At 46.4% G+C, this 20,767-nt stretch overlaps 1 protein-coding gene across 2 annotated transcripts in view; it reads right to left on the minus strand.

Annotated features, from left to right (window-relative positions):
• LOC119394264 (protein spaetzle 4) overlaps positions 1-19,708 on the minus strand; it is a 64,036-nt gene extending 44,328 nt beyond the window's left edge. The window contains exon 1 of one of the 2 annotated variants that reach the window (XM_049415330.1): positions 18,950-19,708. In XM_049415330.1, the coding sequence (XP_049271287.1) occupies positions 18,950-19,045 (96 nt within the window). In that variant the 5' untranslated portion in view covers positions 19,046-19,708. The remainder of the gene's footprint in view (positions 1-18,949) is intronic. The other variant, XM_037661550.2, reaches the window with a different exon arrangement.
• Positions 19,709-20,767: the final 1,059 nt, after the last annotated feature.

Here is a 20,767-nt window from a genome sequence, read left to right on the forward strand (position 1 = left end):
CGCTACAGACGCCCAATCAAGGTTTTCCCATATACAGCTAACTACACTGTTAGCAAAACGTCGGTTCATGGTTTGTGTTTGTGCAACGACAAAGGCGGCAACACGGCGCTGAACTTCCAGTTGATAGTTAGCATGCGTTGTCATCGTTCTTTGTGCTGGTCCCTTGCGCTACCCAGAACCATGAATCTTAACCTATTGTCAGAGTTTGATGCTTTTCTAAAGGAATGGCATGTGCTAACGTTGCGTAGAGAAACTCCAAGTAGCCAGCAGTGTTCATTCAGTCATTCTTTCTTTTTCTCTTTCTTTCCTTATTTCTCTTTTTGTAGTTTAATGTAAGGTAGTGGGAGTTTTCCTCTAGTTAAGTTATGCACCAGGTCAGCAGAGTAGCTAGAAATTTTTTTCGTGCGTGTGTGTGTGTGTGGGGGGGGGGGGGTGGTTCAACCACTCTTTATGTATGTTCGTTCGTATGTTTCTATATGTGCGTGTATATAAGCTGATGCAAAATTAAATTCGAGCCCTCCCCCCCCCCCCCCCGCCCCACTGGCTACGCCAGTGCACCAGGTTCCTCGATGATCTTTTTGTCTGCATAATTGACTCGGGCAAAAATGGGGGTTGTGGGGGTTCATTGCTATGTATTGCATCGGCAGTGCCGCCTCACCTTTACGGAAGCGAGCGGCAACCTCAATCCAGCAATGATAGCTGCACGTCTAGAGGGTTGCGCAAATAAATGAAACAACCGTCGTCACGAACTTAGGCGAGCCGCAAAGTGTCGGGATGGCGCGTCGACCGGCCGTTAACCTCCCTTCTTTGCGATCAAGCACGAAAGAGTTGAGCGAGCGTGCACGTGGTAGCGTGCAGGAAACCGGCCTCGCCGGCGTCGGTTCCTTTCTGGCCAAGCTGTCCCACTCGCGCTCCGCACCGACCTCCCCACTTGGGCGCGTCACTGTGTCAAGGACACACGGCGAAGATCTTCTCACACGCAGGGGCAGGAATTCCCCGAAAGAGCCGCCCCTTGCTCGCTTTCCAGGGCAGATCTTCTCCCCCTGACCGCTTGCTGCGTCATGTAGCTAGGGCCCGCGTTTCGCGCGTTTCAGCGGGCTGCCGTCATCGCCTCGCAAGCGTAACCGCTGCAAGGACAACTATGTATATATATATATATATATATCAACACGTTTATCGAGGAAAAATGCAAAATGCTCCACTGGCTTGAGCGGCCTGCTGCGCCTGGTCCAGGAGCGCTATAGTTGCGTCTTCCGATCCTCGCTGGCGAGCCAAGTCTCCCACTACTCCCTTCTGGGAATTCTGCCGGCTGGATGCGGTGAGTTAATTTCGGGTGGCCTGTTCCGGCAATCCCACGTTATTTAGGCGAGAGTTGGCCGGCCTCCGCACGTTCGCTTCTACATTGTTTTCTTGTAGCATCTTGCTGCGTGAACTGGTGCTTCTTGCAGTCTTCGGTGTTGCTACTAATGTATGGAGCGAAGAGAACACGCCTATTTTTTTTATTCCTTCATGTTGCACGCAGTCACACTCCTATAACTCCAGTACGAGTTTCCGGGACCATATCGCAATTCACGCCTTTAGACGAGATGGTATATACCAGGCCCATAGCCAGGAATTGTTTTCGAGGGGGGGGGGGGGCACTTGCTGAAAACCTTAACTATCTGAAAAAAACACCTATTTTAATTATTTATTTTTGGTAAGAACACTTACGTCACCAAAATTTAGAGGGGGGGGCGCCTAGCCCCCCCCCCCCCCTCTGGCTGTGGGCCTGGTATATACCAATACCGCGAAAGCTTATAGATATCCATCCATTCTTCTGACAAACAGTACAACTAATAATTTAGAGAACCTAAACTGTCAGTTGTGAGAAATGTTCAACGAGCGAAATTTCGTTTAGTCGGGTTTATGTAAGGCGCTGCCTCGCACAATAATGTCTCGCTAGTGCTCTAACACGCCTCATGAAAGCGTTTCAGAGAGAGAGAAAAAAAAACACATGTAAAGCTGAGGTGTTTAGTCTAAAATACCAGCAGGGCGCTGAAGAAATCCCGCTATCCTTAAGTGAGTATTACTATACAAGCACGCGCCCATTTTTAGCGTTCTTAGAGTACATGCAAACAAACTACAAAGTCGACACCTTTGTGTATTGCTTGTTTTATGCACATTGCTATGCCACAATCGTGAGCTACCGCTATCCTTCTACCTTTCCTTCTCTACTATTTCTTCTCTTCTCCTCTGTAAATTTCACGACTTTTCAGAGACATCTGGCGGTGACCGTGAGTGTCGGCCATGGCGCAAGCGAGAGACTGTTGTACGCGTCAGGCAACGTGATTGTGCGTGTCGGTCTATAAACTTTCACAGGAGTACAGTGAACTGGGCTAGTTGGCACTGGTTCATTGTGTTACCGCATGGCAAGACGTGCTGTAACACGTGTAAGTACTTTTCCTGTTGACCAGAAGTCCAGCAGTGCTATCTCGTTGTCATAGAGGGAGATAGACGGCCGGCTTATGCACTTGCATTCGTTCGTTTTTATGTGGTACGCTTCCATGATTTCTCTAGACAGGGTATATCCCTGCGTCTGTACAAAACAGTGGCTTGGTCGAACAGGGAATTTTCACACATCCGTCGTGCGGATGTCCATGCTTATATATTTATTAACGTGCACTCTTGCAGAAGCAGTTGTACTCGCTAAAGGCAATACAGCTGCGTTTGAATTACAGTATTCAAAACACTGTTTTTTTTGTTTGTTTTTTTTTGCGGACAGAATATAGGGTGGTTGTCAGTCACCGAGCTTACCTGATGCAATGAACAAGTCAGCCTTTTGACTCAAAGAGCTGAAGTTAAACAGCGTGTGTCAAATGAATCTGCCCAAGCTTCCTAGCGCAATATTCTCAAAGCTCTGAACAAGTTTTTGTGCGGGAGGGCACCAGACAAGAGACTGTAAATATGCTTTGGACATTCAAGGTTTTGTTTCATCGCCACCATCATCCTCATCATTAACATCACCTCTCTCCTCTATTTTAAAGCACCTAACCTTTTCTAACGCTGAGTAGCAGGTCAGAAAATTGATTCAGGATGACCTCTATGCTTTTCTGTCATAATAAATATCTCTCTCTCTCTCTCTCTCTTTAGAGTGTTGTAGAAAGTATTGGCTGGCTGAAAAGTGTGGACGAAATCTCTTCACGCCATCGCATTCACATGGCCATGGGGCATTCTGTACAAGTAACGTGACTTGTATGTTACCATACTTGCATCGAAGCGTCTGCCTTCCATTTCATAGTAGTATGAAAAAGAAATGAAAAAATCGGGCCAGCAACAGGGTGGCAGTAGCGTGAACTCCATGTGCCCTTTGAAGTTTAGTAAAAATTAGGAAACATCGTTATCAGTGCAAGAAGAATGTGCCCAAAGCCTCATGCAGGCTGTGTCACTCGAGCAGCAACTTTGAACTTTGATTATAAGGGCGCGGTCGCGATCGCTGGCGCGCGCACTATCACGGCAGGCATCAGCAAACGGCTCGTATACCCTTCTAATAATATCTGGGGTTTAACGTCCCAAAACCACGATATGATTATGAGAGACGCCGTAGTGGAGGGCTCCGGAAATTTCGACCACCTGGGGTTCTTTAACGTGCACCTAAATCTAAGTACACGGGCCTCAAACATTTTCGCCTCCATCGAAAATGCAGCCGCCGCGGCCGGGATTCGATCCCGCGACATTCGGGTCAGCAGTCGAGCGGATACCCTTCTACGTGCTGTGCTTTCAAAGCGAAGAGACTACACGAAAACCGCTTTTCTCCCTGGAACATCCGTATTCTTTTACCCCGGCCTTTTGGAGAGTTACACGCGACCGGATTCAAAAGAGTTAGCTGCCAGCCTTACTTCGTATAACATTACAATTTGTTGCTATCGCATTCATTGCTTCGCCCTTCTGGTGAAACTGTGATATTTTTATCCTCTAACCATCTTTTCCCTTGCATAGGGTATCAAACCGGATGTGCGGCTGCATGACTTTCCTCCCTTTCTTTCAAATTTATGTGTCACCCTTACTTTATCTGAGCCGGACATTAGTTTTGGAGCAGGGCCATGAGGCGATCTGTATGAAAGACCACAAAAAGGGGGCGCACTCGTTTGCATTCATTGCGCGTACTACATGCACGTATAGTCAGCCAGATACAAGCGGAAAAAAAAGAACGCGCGTGCTCTCTTGGTGCCTGCGAAACAAACTGAAATAGAAATAACAAGGTAGCTTTCTTTTTTTTTTTTTTAGTACCACGCATAATAAAGTTACACGCATCCCGCTGACAACACTTGCACCCTTCATAACCTGCCATGCACGTGCTACTGTTGCACTTGTATTGCGGCATTATTCCGGCTGCCCGCCGTGGTGGTCTTGTGGTTAAGGTGTTCGACTGCTGCCCCGAAGGTCGCGGGATCAAATGCCGGCCGCGGCGGCCGCATTTTCGATGGAGGCGAAAATGCGAGAGGCCCGCGTACTTAGATTTAGGTGCACGTTAAAGAACCCTAGCTGGTCGAAATTTGCTGAGCCCTCTACTACGGCGTTCCTCATAATCATATCGTGGTTTTGGGAAGTAAAACCCTAATAATTATTATTAGTACGGCTGAAGCTTAAGTGCTCTTGCGCCTGTGTCTCATTACGTAATGCGGAAATGATCTTATTTGTTCTCCCTCCTAGGCTATGTTTAACAGCAGAGCAGTACTTTGTTTGAGTGTGTCTTGCATCTACGTCGCCGAACCTTACAGGAGTTTTTTTTTTTTTTTTTAACACGAAAGTGTTCTATGCCGGGATCCACGAAGACTTTCATGATTTATTTCCGTCACGGAAATACGTCAGCAAAATAAATGCCATCAAATGGCAAAGAAAAAGTTCCGTTGACAGGAGTCGAACCCACGACCTCTCGTCCCGCGACGATGGCTGGCGGGCGTTTAGCCCACTGAGCTACCGCCAAGCACGCAACGGAGGCTGCATGAACGCGCCTTTTATCTTTCACACTTTCACAAAGCTCTTGGATGGATGGATGGATGGATGGATGGATGGATGGATGGATGGATGGATGGATGGATGGATGGATGGATGGATGGATGGATGGATGGATGGATGGATGCATGGATGGATGGATGCTATGAGCGTCCCCTTTATGACGGGGCGGTGACATGTGTGCCACCACGCTCCAAAAAAAAAAGAAAAAAGAAAAAAAGAACGCGCCGTTGCTACGACCGCCCATTCGACGAGTTTCCAACAAAAGGGTAATTTCGTCAACGCTTAACACACCGCGAGGTGGTGGCTTTAGCACAAGCATCGCTCATAGCATCCATCCATATCGAAAAATAGCTCTCCGACTATCGCCTGGCTCTCTGCCGCATCGCGTTCCCCGCTCGCCCTGTGAGAATTAACGGCCAGGCTAGAGGGAAGACACAACGCGCGTAACGTTTCTCTTCGTGTTTCACGACGCTTTGGAGGAGTGCATATCGAGTATCAGTGTTTATTACGTGGTTACTGATGCTATATTTGCGCGAGATTCATCATATGCGGTGTCCACGTATCAGTGTTTCAGAATGGGCGCCTCCATTCCATTCCAATTGCATTCCGGGGAATTAAAACTTGCCGCGATTCCATTTCTTTCAATTCCTCGGAATCAAAAAACTTTGCCCATTTCCACTCCGGGAATGGCCGGGCAGTTCAATTCCATTCCTGTAATTCCTCAACGTAGGAAAGACACCTCGATAGGTTTATCGAGTTAAGAATGAACGCCCCATAAAGCCGATGTCATCAGATACATTAAGAACTGCAAAAGTACGTAAAACAAGTTACCAAGGTCGAGGGATAGTATCTTGGTGACATATCTCGTGCAGTACAATCGCGCTAGTAATTCCCATAAGGGCGGTTCTCCCGCTACCTATATTATTTGCATGGTCAGCATGTTTGAACGAATTTGATGTTTTATTATTGTTTAAGCTTAAACGTGTTAAATGCTAAAATGACGACATGGCGTATTTTTATGCTCACAAAAGTATAGCGTTCAAGAAGACTAAGCAGTTTTGCCACGTGTCTGGAGAGGTCGTGAATATGGAGGTAACTAAAATTTGGTTGATGGGGAACAAAACCCTCTATATCTGCTGGCATTAGTTTGAACAGTGCACCTCTCGGGCACCTTGTGCCTTTGCATCGAATACGGAACACTGGGCCGCACTGCTCATCAGCACTCACGTTTGTAAAGCGCGCCTCGCAAGCATGGATGGGGTGAGGAGAACTTTCTATGTTCGCCTGTGCACAGGTATGCAATGTCTTCCTTGTCGCAAAGGTTATTTACGTGTGTCTGGTACTAAACTGCTCGTGAGATAATGATTAGGCTGTGCATAGAGTATTCGCCACTTTCGTGCGGGGGTATCAATGGGAACCAACGCGTAGGTTCCCAGGTATACTAACTTATGCCTCGGTTTCTCTTTTACAAATTGCCAGATCGTTCGCACTTTTACACCACGCCTGCCCTTGGCTCTGGCTAACTAAAGGTGGACCTAGAGAATGCGTTGTGGCCTTCGACCTCGAAAAAAACATGTACTCAGGCCTACATGACTAATATGAGTATGATATACAGTAGTAGCAATTAATGATGTAGGAAGATACGTTCCTCGCCAATGCCATCTTTGCTTTATTGTTCAATTTGAGGCTCTGACTTACTAACGTATGAAGTTTGAAAACCAGCGCGCGCGTAGACGAAAACGTGCTCTATTTTTGGAAAAAGACGTAATTCCATTCCCATTCCATTCCTCCAAGCGTTGTCCCCATTCCATTCCCATTCCACTCCGGGGTCGCGAAAATGTGGAATGATTCCGGAGTCATTCCAATTCCGGAGTGGCAACTCCGCAACACTGCCACGTATATGTTAAATCATGATCATGGGCGTTAGTCGTCGGTCCGGATACTGCCACTTGGCGTCAACGTGAGTGCGTCCACATCAAGCGGTGCTATATCTGCCAAACAACAGTAGACATTGTACAAGCTCTCATATACCAATGCGCTGTAAACAATCAACTACTTCTGTGACGACACGTCTCGCTTCCTTGTTATACCTATTCTTATTACCGAGGGATCAGCCATCTTTTTCGGTACAGACTGAGCATAATGTTTGGTGAGTATGTATGGGTTATCTCCTTCCATCGCAAGTCGGCATAACTAATGTGTGTGTCACATTATACGAGGATGCTTTGATTGTCCATTCGTCTGTTGGTGAAAAGGAAACGATAAAATAAAGTCAATGTTAAGCGACGCTTTTGTGAATTTTTTTTATTGCGTACGACACCAAGAGATGCACGATACTATTCAGGTTTTTCACCAATCGCATAAGCTTTGTGTCATTTGGTTACGCGGCACTCCACGCGTGACTCATCCCCTTTTGTACCTTGTTTTCGCGGCATTGATTACGTAGCTGCTGGCAAAGAGAAAGACGCGGACACCCCTACAATGCAACCGGTCAACCACGTGACGTGAACACCTGTTCTACTATTGCACCATCTCCGAGATCGGCCCACTTTACTTGGCGGCAAGCTGACCAACTAAACGATGTAAACCACAAATTAAGTTGTTTTAATTAAGGAATTATGGCGTTCGAAGGAGTATTGCGCTGAACATATTGAACTACACCGCTTGTTATTTCATTCATTGTTAATACAGTATAAAAGAGAGCCTGTCACCGCCACATCCTGACTTCATATATGTGCTGTACTTTGTCAGTGTCACGAGCGATAGCAGACGACGCTCGGTTTGTGTCTCGCGTTTGTCGCGCGAAGAAAACGAAGAAGATCAACGCCGAGCTCGCGCGCGCTCGGGAGATTCGAAGAATAAAGAAAAGGGTCTGGTAGTCCCTTCCTGGTCTCCAATGTGTTCGCTCGTCTTTCTTACGCCGCCTCGGAACCCATAGATTCCGACGGCCACAAAGGCACGTCACAGTCAGCCATTCGGCAAGCTAAACAGTAGTAGCACCTGAGAACACCGCATCTGAGAACACTATGTAGGTTCATACCGCACACCGTCGTAGCTGCTGCATTACTGGTGGAGATTGGCACATGGAAGCACTGAACTAAGAAAATTACAAAATATGAACTTCCACTTGGTGCAGTGCAAGTTCATGTTCAGATCGGTGCAAGTTCAAACTGCGTACTTTAACTGATTGCACTGGGTTACCGTGCGGCGCAGTACCACTCTGGCGAATCCGGCAAAGGCTGGCGCCGCCAGCTGCTCCCCGTTGAAAACCTCTTGAACAGTGAAGCTATGTGGCTATCCGATGCCACCTGCAACAATAGTACCCCGACCCACTTTTCGCACGCAGGGAGAAGCCACCCTCGAAATCTCACAGTAACAGCGGGCGGGATGGTTACGTTTGCATTTCGTTTCGGGTATACGTGTGGACGCAAGCGCACGGGCAACGCCCCGGTCTCGTCGCTATACGGACAATTGCCGCAGCTGCAATCAAGTGAAGACAGGTTGGCCGTGGCAATTAAGATGGGTGTCTGGACCCCTCTAAAATATTCAGTAATAAGCGCAAGCGTCAATTAATTCTTTATGTATACTTCGAGAAAAATCCTTAGACAACGTGGTTTCACGATGAGACAAAGCCGCTTCAGTACCTCAAGATTCACCTTGTTTTAAACTTGAGAATGTGTAAGGGCACTGATCGCAGCTTTGGTACGAACAGTCCTAGAATATGGTCTGCGTGTGGTATACTTTCTACATAAGCTTATAAGAGGTCGCACGTTGTTTTCATGTATACTGTAATACCATATGCGCGTCTTCAGAGCGTCGGCAGCAGTGACGGACCGACTGCAGTCTTTGGAACACGTTGGACAGACGTTCTTTTTTCATGTAAGAGTTGTTTTTTTTTTCGGAATTCGTTGGCGGATACACAAAATTTCGCTGTCAAAGCATTTCCCAACTTTCTCTTTAGAGGACGATCGATTGTGAGCGTATTCATAATGCAACTTCCTACGCGGTAATGTGGACAAGTTATAAACGTAAAAATAACATGTAATTATTTACGTGTGAATCGCGCTTCAATTCTATTATTTTATGTTTATAAACGATAACATTTTACCATTTGTTTTCTTTTTCAAGAGGCATGAACGTTTTAACGTACGTTTCTGACAATTCTTCCGCTAAAATCAATATTGCTAATTATTGAAGGGCGCCGACAGGAACTCTATTTGGTAGTGGCCGAAAATCTAAATCGGCTCCGCTACGGCTCGATAGTCACAGCTGCTTAATGCCAGTGAATTACCGTATATGTGCGATGGTTTCGTCTTTTCTTTGGACCCATCAGAATCATCTTCTCGCGAGAACAAAAAGCAATGAAGGGCAGCGCTTCATACGAGACCCATATACAACATTTCACGTAAGCTGTTCATAATTCGCAACAACGCCATTACATGCCGCATGCGCATCGAGCAAGGCTTGAGAACGGTCAGGCAGGGCCGTTTTTATAGGATATTGAAGAGAAAACGCAAGTATGTCTACAGAGTTCGAATGTTGTGGGGACATGGAAGGAGCGGGATAGAACGAGGGAATTTCGCTAGGTATAGCGAAATGTTTTGTAGATTCCTGACAGTGGCAAGTGCATGTCAGCCTCCGCCAGAATTTTCAACGGGTGCGGTAAACCCTTTATATGCAGGTTTTTTTGTCTTTGATATATGAGTTGATCAGATTACCATTCACATGTAAGACGAAACTTCTTTTTATTTTTACTAGCCTGATGCTCATGCCAATGACTAAATAGGACAGTTGACTGCACGGCTAGACGCCTTTTATTCCTGAAGACCCATTTTATAAAACAAATTTCAGTCACCGAACTAAAATTGCGAATACCTATAATGTACATATATCGATTCGATGGTATAACATGTCGTTGTCACGCCAACCGCTATCATGACTGGCCGGTACTTGTTGAATGTGAGGAGATAGCGGAACGTACTTATAAGTGTGCCATAACTTTTGCGAATGGAGATCCTGAGCAATATATTTCCGATGTCGGATGGTAGGGATGGTGCCATCAACGCATAAAGGCACTTCCACATGTATGCAACTATGAAGATCCGGGTTCCTAAGTAATGCCGTTCAGAAATAATCCTGAGAGAAGCATAAGTAGTCTCGACAAATACTTCTCGAGATTAAAAAACCTCAGCAAGCCTTTATCTGCTTTTAACTAATCGTATACATATAAGAAGCGAGGCGCTGAATTCCCAGAATGATTGATTTTCCACTACGTAGGCGTCACTATAGCCATGTTGTGGGCCTGTTAGTAATTCGGATAATGGCAGACCCAATATGTTCAGCTAAATGTTCCGCCAAGTTTAGCCAAATAAAAAAAGAGCTCGTCCACTTTGTGCATGACAATATAAATTCTACGGACGCGACATTTCTTGATGAGGGTTCGCTGCCGCGTTTTTAAAGCACCTTTGCACGGCTGACTGGTCAAAGTTACTGTTACCATTAGACTATTTCTTACACTAAGAACGAAAAACATCAACTGCTATCATCAGTGTGTCTGCATTTAGAGCTATCTTCGTTTTTATATTGCAGAAGGTCGACTATACAAAGGGTATTCAAGATATGTGTCCACAAATCCTCAAAAGTAAGGGAAATGTGTTATTTGCTTGCTGCCTTCAAAATTACTATTTCTGTAGCGGCAGACATCTTAAGATGTACACAGTCACTGCAATATTAATTACAGAAATCAGAATATATAACTTTTTAATTAGGGGAGATACGTGGCGAGGTCGGGAAAAATCTGTATTTTCAAAAAGAAAAACAGAACACGCTGTCGATCGCTGCCTGCCTCGAAACCAATGTTTTTATCTAAGTATTAAGAATAGTGAAGTTAGCTATAGTAATAAGAGCTATGATTAGATAAGCCAAAAAAAATGCTTGATATGTAGTATCTGGGGTTTAACGTCCCAAAATCACGATATGATTATGAGAGACGCCGTAGTGGAGGGCTCCGGAAATTTTGACCACCTGGGGTTCTTTAACGTGCACCTAAATCGAAGTACACGGGCCTCAAATGTTTTCGCTTCCATCGAAACTGCAGCCGCCGCGGCCGGGATTCGATCCCGCGACCTTTGGGTCAGCAGTCGAGCGCCATAACCACTAGACCACCGTGGCGGGGGCATGCTTGATATCTTAGAGCGGCGTGACAGCTAGGGCGGGATGCCTTGCGGTCGCTTCGCGATAACACATCTCCGACCCAAAAAAGAGCTGTCACCAGGATACGACAACCCTTCATCATAGTTTTATGCATCCAAAGCACTAAAATTCAATTGGAACTGCCTTTCACGTACATTATAAGCGGAGCTTTGCCGCATATGAAGCGCCTTTAAACGGGGCTCTAAATGTAACTGTCTCGCAAGATAGGCGAGACGAGTTTGGGGTAAATGCTAAGTGGTACTCTTGTTCCCAAAGTGGTATTTCTTGAACGGGATGCTTGTTGCATCTATTGCTCTATATCGTTCACGTTACGAGTTTTTCACTCAAGCGTACACCTAAGTCTCAATCAGCCTTCGATTTCAATAGATTCTATGCTTGGAATCTATCATGCAATTTGACGTCACACCCTCCTGCATATGGTATAAAACTTGCGCTGTACTGAATTATAGTATACTGCAAGGGGGGGGAGGGCACTTGCGGAGGGTCCATTTTATTCGATCCACTTTCGGAACTCACACGCAATAGCTTATCAAGGAAGCACGTGCGACCTGCAACTGTTTCCCAGAACCTCTAACCATTCCTCGAAATTATGCTTATATTGGTGGCAAAGCGTAACTTTCAAAGAGCACAAAACTTTATGCTGAGGCCATTCAGATAGGATGGCAAGAACGCATTAGACCGGAGCGGCCCACATTTGCCGTAGGGGTGTATCAGAAAGCTTGTATTATAGTTTCTTTTTTTTTTCCCTGACGCACGCCTATAACGACAACATCGGAAGTAAAGGGGGCAGGTGACGCTTGCCCGGCAGACGATGGCGACGACCTTGGCATTGGGGCACACATCGCCGAAAAACTAGGACAACCGGTTTCCTCCTCGGAGGGTCCGCAGTCGGCAAAGGCGTAGAAGCGTGCAAAGACGAAGCAGGCACGTAACAAGCGCGCGTTCGCAAGAAGAGACCTCACCGACGTCGCAAGCCGGCAGGTAGGTCTCTGACGCAACAAAAACAAGACACTTCTGTAGGCCGCTCGGGGTCAGAGGGCTGCATAGTATATAGTGGCCGCGCGATAGGGGAGTTCGGCCGGCCGGACAGAGAGAGATATTGCCTTTGGCATAAGGTCTTGGCCTCCGGCCACTGGCTCCATGCCACCCGGCTCCTCTAAAAGAGCTGTTCACTAAGTGGTGAGGGCAGGGGCACGTGACCGGCTGTTTACTCTTTTTCCGACCAAACTAAAGAATCAATGCGCTTCGTGGTGTCTACGTCATTCGGGATATCTTTGTCACAGATAGACGGTTTCCTTTTACTGATACACAGAGGCCCGCACTGTCATTCACAAAAGTATCGGTGACAGAGATGTTGTCAAGAAGAAGGAGAACAACAACAAGCCATCGCTGTATTGTCGCTGGGTTTACGTAACATGTAGTCGTGTAGCCTACCTGAAAATTGCGAGGATGGTACCGATAGTGTCCTCGCTTATGTTTTCAGCCTAGCACATATTCTCGCTTCTGTAAGCACGTACGATACGACTGCATCTCTTCAATGATGATGTGATCGCTGCCCCAATACTTGAGATTAGATGCTAAAAATAAATTACTATCTTTCAGTGATCCTGTCGAGCTAGCTGAGTTTGCAAAATACCTTGCTTCTTGCTCGACAGAAATTGGCCTTTTCATTTCTGAGTCGATCGTACAACCCGTGCATACTGTGTCGGAACAGATGGCATATATGACCAGCCTGTCTTCTGCTGCTGTAAGGCGACTCAGGCGGTGCCTACATTTCGGTATCTGGCATAATATTATTTATTTGTTCTTCTAATTCACAAGCCCGCCAAGGGGTACCTAAAGCCTTAAAACATATATAAATTCCTTAGCCAAGATCTACAAAGACTCCACATCTACCTTGCTTCTCCGCACGAAGAGCAAACGTGGCCAGACAAGGAGACTCGGTCTTTCCAATATTGTGCACTGCATGCTTAGAAGTATTCAGAATCATTCCCAGGATTTGGGGACATCTGTGCGTGGCGCCATCTCTCGGCGGTAACGACGGCCTCCTGCCGTAACTGAATGGGAGATATGGGAAAAAAAATCATATCTCTTGAAAAAAACAAGCTATCAAAAACGACTCGGGGTTCTATATAGTAGAGACCTACTGGAACATTTTGGTAAAATTGCAGTATCGCACTACAAAGCCTGTGGCTTCCCAGGGCAATTGAACACCGCCCATTAGAAATACATGGGGCCCCATTGTAAAATTTTAAACACTCTGGGAAGCCACGCGGTTTGTAGCGCCACACTGTAATTTTAACAGAATGTTCAAGTAAGTCTCTGCTGTATAGAACCGGGAGTCGTTTTTGATATCTGTATTTTTTCGTCAGATATGATTTTTTTCGTCTATTTCCCATTCAGTTACGGCAGGCCACCGCAGTCCCCGACGACAGATGGCGCTACGTGCATATGTCCCAAAATCCTGGTCATGGGAAATAAAGATTATGAGAGAATATATCAGCCAACTACGGTTTGCAGATCACACGGCGCTCTTCAGCGATGACGGCGACGAATTGCGAAAAATGATTGAAAAAATAAACGGGGAGAGTATTACAGTAGGACTAAAAACGAATATTCTGGAGTCAAAGCTAAAGCGTAATAGCCTGGCGAAAGAAGCCAGTGCCCTGCATTGGGTATAAGCTATGCTGAGAGGAAAAGAACAACAACAAAGAGTTCACGATTGACAACCTACCTTTAAAATCCGCACACCAGTATGTGCTATATCAAGTTCAGTTACGAACAGGGCAGTCTACTCATGAAAGGAAAAAGCCACCAAAGAATAAGGATCAGCGAGAGCGCACACGGCAGGCATTCCCAAATGTGACGTTTCTTTTTTTTTTTTAAAGAACCAAGTGCACTTTAACTGAAACTGAGAAAAACACACTTTTTTTGCTGCTGACGATATGGTAACATAGAGGCTTTGTTGCACCGCATGGCGCGCCTCAGAAAAAAAAAAACACGCTTGAGACGAGTCACGTTTGCGTAGCATACCGGAACAAAGCGTTAGTGATCTCAACAGGCGAGAAAATAATGCGAGTACAATTTAGCAAAGTCACAAAAACTCAGTCACAAAGTCATAAAAAATATGGGACGAAGACGGTCATGTGCGTGCGCGGGAGGCGTGTTTGAGAAACCTGGATTAAGGGATGGACGCGTCTTGGGCGTAGCGCTGCTGTCGATCGCCGCTGACGTTGCGGAAATGTCGCAAATAGGCTCTAGGCCACGCGCTCGCGTGGTCCGTAAACTTTTGTGGTTGACTGTACATGCCGTGGTGGAAAGTGTAAAGTTGCCCGTTCCAGCACCAGGAACACAGCTTTCATGTTCGAACTCACCTACTCTGTCCATAGGACTAAACTCCTTCCTTATATTTCTCACGCATAATATTACAAAGTGCGAGTTCGTGCAATAAATGGCTCGCTCTCAGTGATGAAAAAAAAAACGTTATCGAATTGATATACCGAACCTTAGCTCGCATCAAATCTTGAAAATAGGGCGCCTCCGCTTACAGGGCAAGCGTGCGCTGCACCATTCTACCTTATTATTTCTTTCCTTATACACAATACACTGTCCCTTTGCTTTGACAATACTCAGCAGGTGTTGAAACTTTTGCAGTCGGTTAAACGCCACGGCCGTGCCTGCGGAACAGTGGTTGCGTAAGACGCGTTTTTGTTCTCCGTGGTTTGTAATTGTTCCGAGCAGGGTGTACAGACCTAAATGTCAAAGGCAAACATTGGGCAGATATCTGCCTGGCCGGGGACAATGATATTCAAAAGAATGTGTACTAACATGCACTTTTTTTTTTTTTTTTGCAGCGAAGCTGTATGTTACTCAGATCCCGGGAATTTGTCTCCGTCGACAGAAGAGTGGGCAGGAAACCTTTCCCAGAATGAAGCGAAACGTACCTATCTCTACTGAAATTGAGAATACAAGACAAACCCCAGTATTCAGTAACGGTTTCACTTGGGCCAGTTGGTGCAAACTTGTAACTTCATTCATGGCTGCGCTATAAACACGGACAATAGAAGAGATGTACACACTACGGGCGCAACTCGCGCCCGTAGTGTGTACGTCTCTTCTGTTGCCCAGTATTCGTTTTAATAAACAAAAAAGCACGAAACAAGTGTCGAAATCACAACATGTATGACAAGGCGCGTTCGAACAATGCGAAGTACCTAGCGTTCGCCGCATGCGTTTTCCGGGGAAGATTACGGCTGCATAGGTTGCGTTTTACGGGAAGCAGCAACTGTAGCGTACGAAGCAAGGAGGAACGTCCCAACAATTTCATATGTAAAAAAAAAAGGGGGGGGGGGCTACGCACAAGTGATGCAAAGACTGCGGAGCAGCGGAGTTGATGCTGTTGCCCTCCTCCTCACCCTCACTTTCCTTTCTCCCCTTGCTATTCTATACTATGCAAGACTATGCGGTACTTTACCGTCTCACCTCCTCCTTTTCCTCCTACCCACCATCACTTCCCTTTCCCACCCCTTGGTATACTATACTATACGTGGCTATGCTTGCAATATTTTTTGAATATATTTTTTGCGTCTGTTTCCTTCCATCTCCTTCTCTCTCTGTCTTTTTTGGGTCAGGCTAAGCTCTTCCAAGCATTTTTTAGAATTTGTTGGCTATTGATCGATAATGGATTGGCTGTTTATTGGCTGTTGATCTTTAGGCATCGATGGCTATGCTAGGAGCTGCTTGGCACATATCCGCTTTCAGTGGCGCATACCCGTCGAGTGTTTGCGAACGCCGGACGCAGAACGAATAAGTTAAACAGAACGCGCCTAGCAACTGATTTTGTGATGCACTGTATTAATGTTATGATATGGTGCAATTAATTGCATCGCTATGAATCATTTCTCATAGTGCGTTTCTTATATCGCTCAATCGGTCAAGGCTACGTAGTAATGGTCTATCGGTTCAGGCGACACCACGGCTTCGCTGGCCAACCACCTTCACAGCGTGGATTGGAGCCCGCTTTCGTTTTCCTTTTTGCGGAGGCACTAAACTAGAAACCCAAGAAAATATATGCGCGATCTTCAGATCCCCCTAAATAAGTAAATCTATTAACATCTGCAGCGAACACGTTTGGGTTTGTTCCGAAACAACCGAAACGGTGAGCGTTCGCACCGCAGCAGTGAGCGGACGACCGAGCGGTGAGCGCTCGGTTGTCCTCTCACTGCGCAGCCCGACGCAGGAACATAACAGACCGCCCCGAGAGAGGTAGGGCATGCGGAAACATCGATATGTCATTTTCTCACGTAACCACAAGCTTCATAATGACACATGCATATGCTCGGAAACGATATCGAAAGTGTTCGTAGAAAGCTATTATAGTCAAGCGTTATTAGTTCCCTGAGAAAAGAGTGAATGCGCTTCCTTGATAACGGTAAAGTTTAGCCGCGAATCTTCCATATGGGAAGAACTTGGCAGAGCGAGGCAGAGACATCGTAGCACTTATGTATTATTTTTACATTGTTGTAAGAGCAGGTCGCCAATATCGCGCGACAATTGCGGACAGCAGCCGACAGCTAGCAAACAATAGCCAGCAGTCAGCCAACACATACAAGCACTTGTCGACAGTTATCCAACCTTAACCGGTACTGGTATTATGGGAGTATATACGGTACGTATAATTGCACGCATGCCATGTCAAGTCGTTTACGTTATGTCATGAATATTCTAATAAACCAGTCAAACAAACCGCTGGAAGGACACCTTTCAAGGTGTCCTTGCAGTCTTCAAGGTGCAAGGACAGCTGTTACTCATGCTATGACAATTGAGGAATGGCTTGACATATGATTTGCATATCATGCCGTTCATCTCATGTCATATCATACATCTTTGTCAGGCATGCCTATGCCATCCCCATTCTGATATATAGCAAGTTAATGGAACGACCACGACCACTTTAGATAGATAGATAGATAGATAGATAGATAGATAGATAGATAGATAGATAGATAGATAGATAGATAGATAGATAGATAGATAGATAGATAGATAGATAGATAGATAGATAGATAGATAGATAGATAGATAGATAGATAGATAGATAGATAGATAGATAGATAGATAGATAGATAGATAGATAGATAGATAGATAGATAGATAGATAGATAGATAGATAGATAGATGCTGTGTAAAAGTGTATTTGGTAAGCTAAGAAACGCCTCGAAACTAAAACGTTAGCGTGGGTAACGTCGAAGCGCTCCATGCCGAAAAGGCACCATCAAAGCAAAGCCAGCTTCCAATTTTCTCATCAATGGCAGATGAAGGAATGCCCAGGAATACTGGCCATTCGTGGCACAGTGCGCTGACCTGCTAAGAAACACAGGATCACGCGATTACTTATCCAGTGAACATGCAGAATGCCGCGAGCCAAGTGGGCTATATTTGTGGCTCTACACAATAAAATAATGTGAAGGAAACGAATATTCATTGCACTAATATAGAAAGAAAAGGAATTGTCTTGGATCGTCACTCAGGCTTTCTATACAGTGGATGAGTACTTTTACCTAAGCAGTAGCACAAGTGGTAACGGACGCCGATAAATAAATCCGCAGCCGAATCGAAGTAGCTTGAAAATCGTATAACAGGCGCCCATGAATAGAAGCTAGTGATATCTTGAAAAGTGTATATATGACGAGAGTACTACGGTGGTACTAATATAATTGTTGGCGATATCATTTTTACTGATTTAGTTGTTTTTATGCTGTATAGAGCAGTGATAGGGATAAATAGAGAAGGCATTACTGCTTAATATTCCTGCATCAGTGCAGAAACACATGACAAAACAGAACAGGGGCCGTACTGAACAAAAAAAGACTCTTAAGTTAGGAAGCTTCCTGAAAGCAAGTTCCAGTCAATAGTGATGCTGGGCATGTTACTACCGACGTTAGTCAGCCAATGGTAAATAGCTCTTGCGAACGAGATGTCACAAACCATTGGTGAACGCCGAGACGTACACTATTCTATAACGCCATTTGAACGCCAACGCACCGGAGCGGTGAGACACATGTCGACGACACAAAACCGCGAATGTGTGCTCACAGCGCGCTGTATTTATATATGCCCCGAAGACATTCAGCTGTAAGAGCTGAATGTCTTCGAGCTGATGTCCGTGATTGTAATATATGGGCGTCTCCAAGAACAACTACTCCAAGCAGTGCAAGGCAAAAGCAAATGAACTTTAGGGTCGCTGTGTTTAAACTTCAGTATACCATGGCCATTTATGAAAGTTTAATTAAAGGATAAGAAATCCAATCTCAAAAGGGACAAACTGATGGGCTAACTGGTAGGACATAATTCACGCAATAGCGCAAAAAAACCACACGGACTTCGCAAGAGCAAGACGGGGACACAGTCCTGTGTCCCGTCTTGCTCTTGCGCAGTCTGTGTGGTATCTTTGCGCTATTGCGCGAATTATGAAATGGAATTTATTACACACAGGCACACATGAAAGAAAATGACCACATAATAACTCGTCAAAGACACGGTGCAAACGTTTCTGAAAGGATTTCACGTTTTAGCTGGCACGTCGTCTAACAAACAGTTATGGTTTGCAGAGCATTTCATGACGGCGTTCGTGAGCACTTCACGAACTCCATCGTGAAGGGCTCGCCCATATGGTCCAAGGGCCTAGGCGTTATCCTCACTTCCCAGCAAAAAAAGTTGTAGTGACGTCAGCACGACTTACCAATAAGGATACGCCTATTGCAAGGAGGAGCACGTGCCAGTGAAAGCGGCGTAGCGCCGCTGACATACTCCAGGGAAGTCTGCTGAAAGTCTCCATTGCGTGGGTCTAGAAGTGGCCCACGTGCTAAGGTGCCAGTGTCAAGAGGATTGTGATACGCCACAGATGAAGTACACACGCAGCAGAAAGCTGAACGTGCCTTCACTGTCGCGTAAGCTCGGGTTCACAGCAAGGACGAGCAGATCGAAAAGTCATGACGGCGGTGAGTTGAAGTGGCACGCGATTGGAGTTCCTTCGCCAATACGGTCCTGTCACGACCTCTGTTTGAATGCGAGTAACAGCGCGCGGTTTGCGCAGAGTGGCTTTCTGCTGCGTTGGACCGGAGGACGAAGATGCGCTCCTGGACTTTTGCTGCACCGCCGATGTGGTAAGCCCCGCAGGTCACCGTAAGCGTTGCTCGAAAGAGTTCAAGGCCACGGATTCACGAAAGGCAAGGAAGCGCGGCCCAGCGTCGGTACCGGCGAGCGGGAGACTCGGTCGGTCGGGCAGCGGTGGCGGCAGCGACAGTTCTAGGCCGCCGGCGGACAGGCGGGCAACCCAGTAACCGCACCGGGCGGCTCTTGCCCTCTCAGCGCGTGCTAGCGGCGACTGGCGCCTTGCGACGGGACCAACGATTCCGGTGCGCGTGTTTGCTGTGCGGGTCCTTCCTTCAGCCCCCTCCACAGCTGGCTGCCGTGCGTGTCGCCTGTTCGACCTTCTCTCGAGTGGTCGAGTGGCTGGCGAGGGAGGACGGGGAGAGACCGGGAGGAGACGCTGTGGTGGCGGTCTCTCGACCCGCGTCGCTTCACCCAGCGTGGAAAGGGCCGCTGGCTCTTGCCACGGCCATCGGTTTGCGTATACGCCCCGAGGAATGAATACTACAGCGAGGTACGCACGATGCTTCTGGTCAGAGATCTTGGTGAAGGGGACCGTGCGCAGACAAGCCACGTAGGACGTTGAATGATAGCTGACCTAGTTTCTACCGCGTGATGTCCATCCTTTCATCCCGAGCCGCGAGGCACGCCGCGTGGCTTGCCATAATGGCCCTTGTGTAGCGCTGTTTTGTTGTCTTTGAGTCAGTCTTAATGGAACCCCTGTGAGACGCGTACGTTGTATTCTATTTGACTGTTTGGATAAATAAAAGAGACGTGCGCACAAAGCAGTCCGGAGGCTTAGCCGTGCATACTCAGGAACGCCTCTGACACGCGTCGTTGGTAGACAGTGAGCGGTTGCACATATACATGAAATGCTACCTGGCTGGTCGTGTCCTGTTTTGTTGCGTCTCAAGCGCATGCTGCCAAACTAGGACACATCGTCGATAACGAAGGGAGAGGCAGAGGGCAGTTGTCAGTACAGCTGCAAGAAAACACATACACAGACTCGTGATTACCCGACAGTCACACTGTACATGTATGCTCACGCTAAGCAAGCACATTCAGTCATTACTGCGGCGAATTTCTAAGCCATAAAAAAGTATTTGAAATGTTCAGAAATTGGAGAGGCGATCGGTTTCAAGATATCCTCTTGGACTTTATCAAGGAAAATAAATATGCTAAAAAAAGATCCACGATAAACCCACGGTACGGAAAAAAAATGAAACCAGCATTTTCTCGCAGGCATCAACACTTCATATGATGCATTTTGAGTGTGGCCTGCTATGTTGCTATAGTTATGCACTATATTTCTTTTGGTTAAAAGTACATGCAAACCATCGAAGCGTGCGCCATTTGCATTTTCAACTCTGTGAAACCTACTAGAGCCGCAGCATGTTCTTTTTTAGTA

This window comes from Rhipicephalus sanguineus, chromosome 1 (genome assembly GCF_013339695.2).
Source record: "Rhipicephalus sanguineus isolate Rsan-2018 chromosome 1, BIME_Rsan_1.4, whole genome shotgun sequence".
Taxonomy (NCBI): Eukaryota; Metazoa; Arthropoda; class Arachnida; order Ixodida; family Ixodidae; genus Rhipicephalus; species Rhipicephalus sanguineus.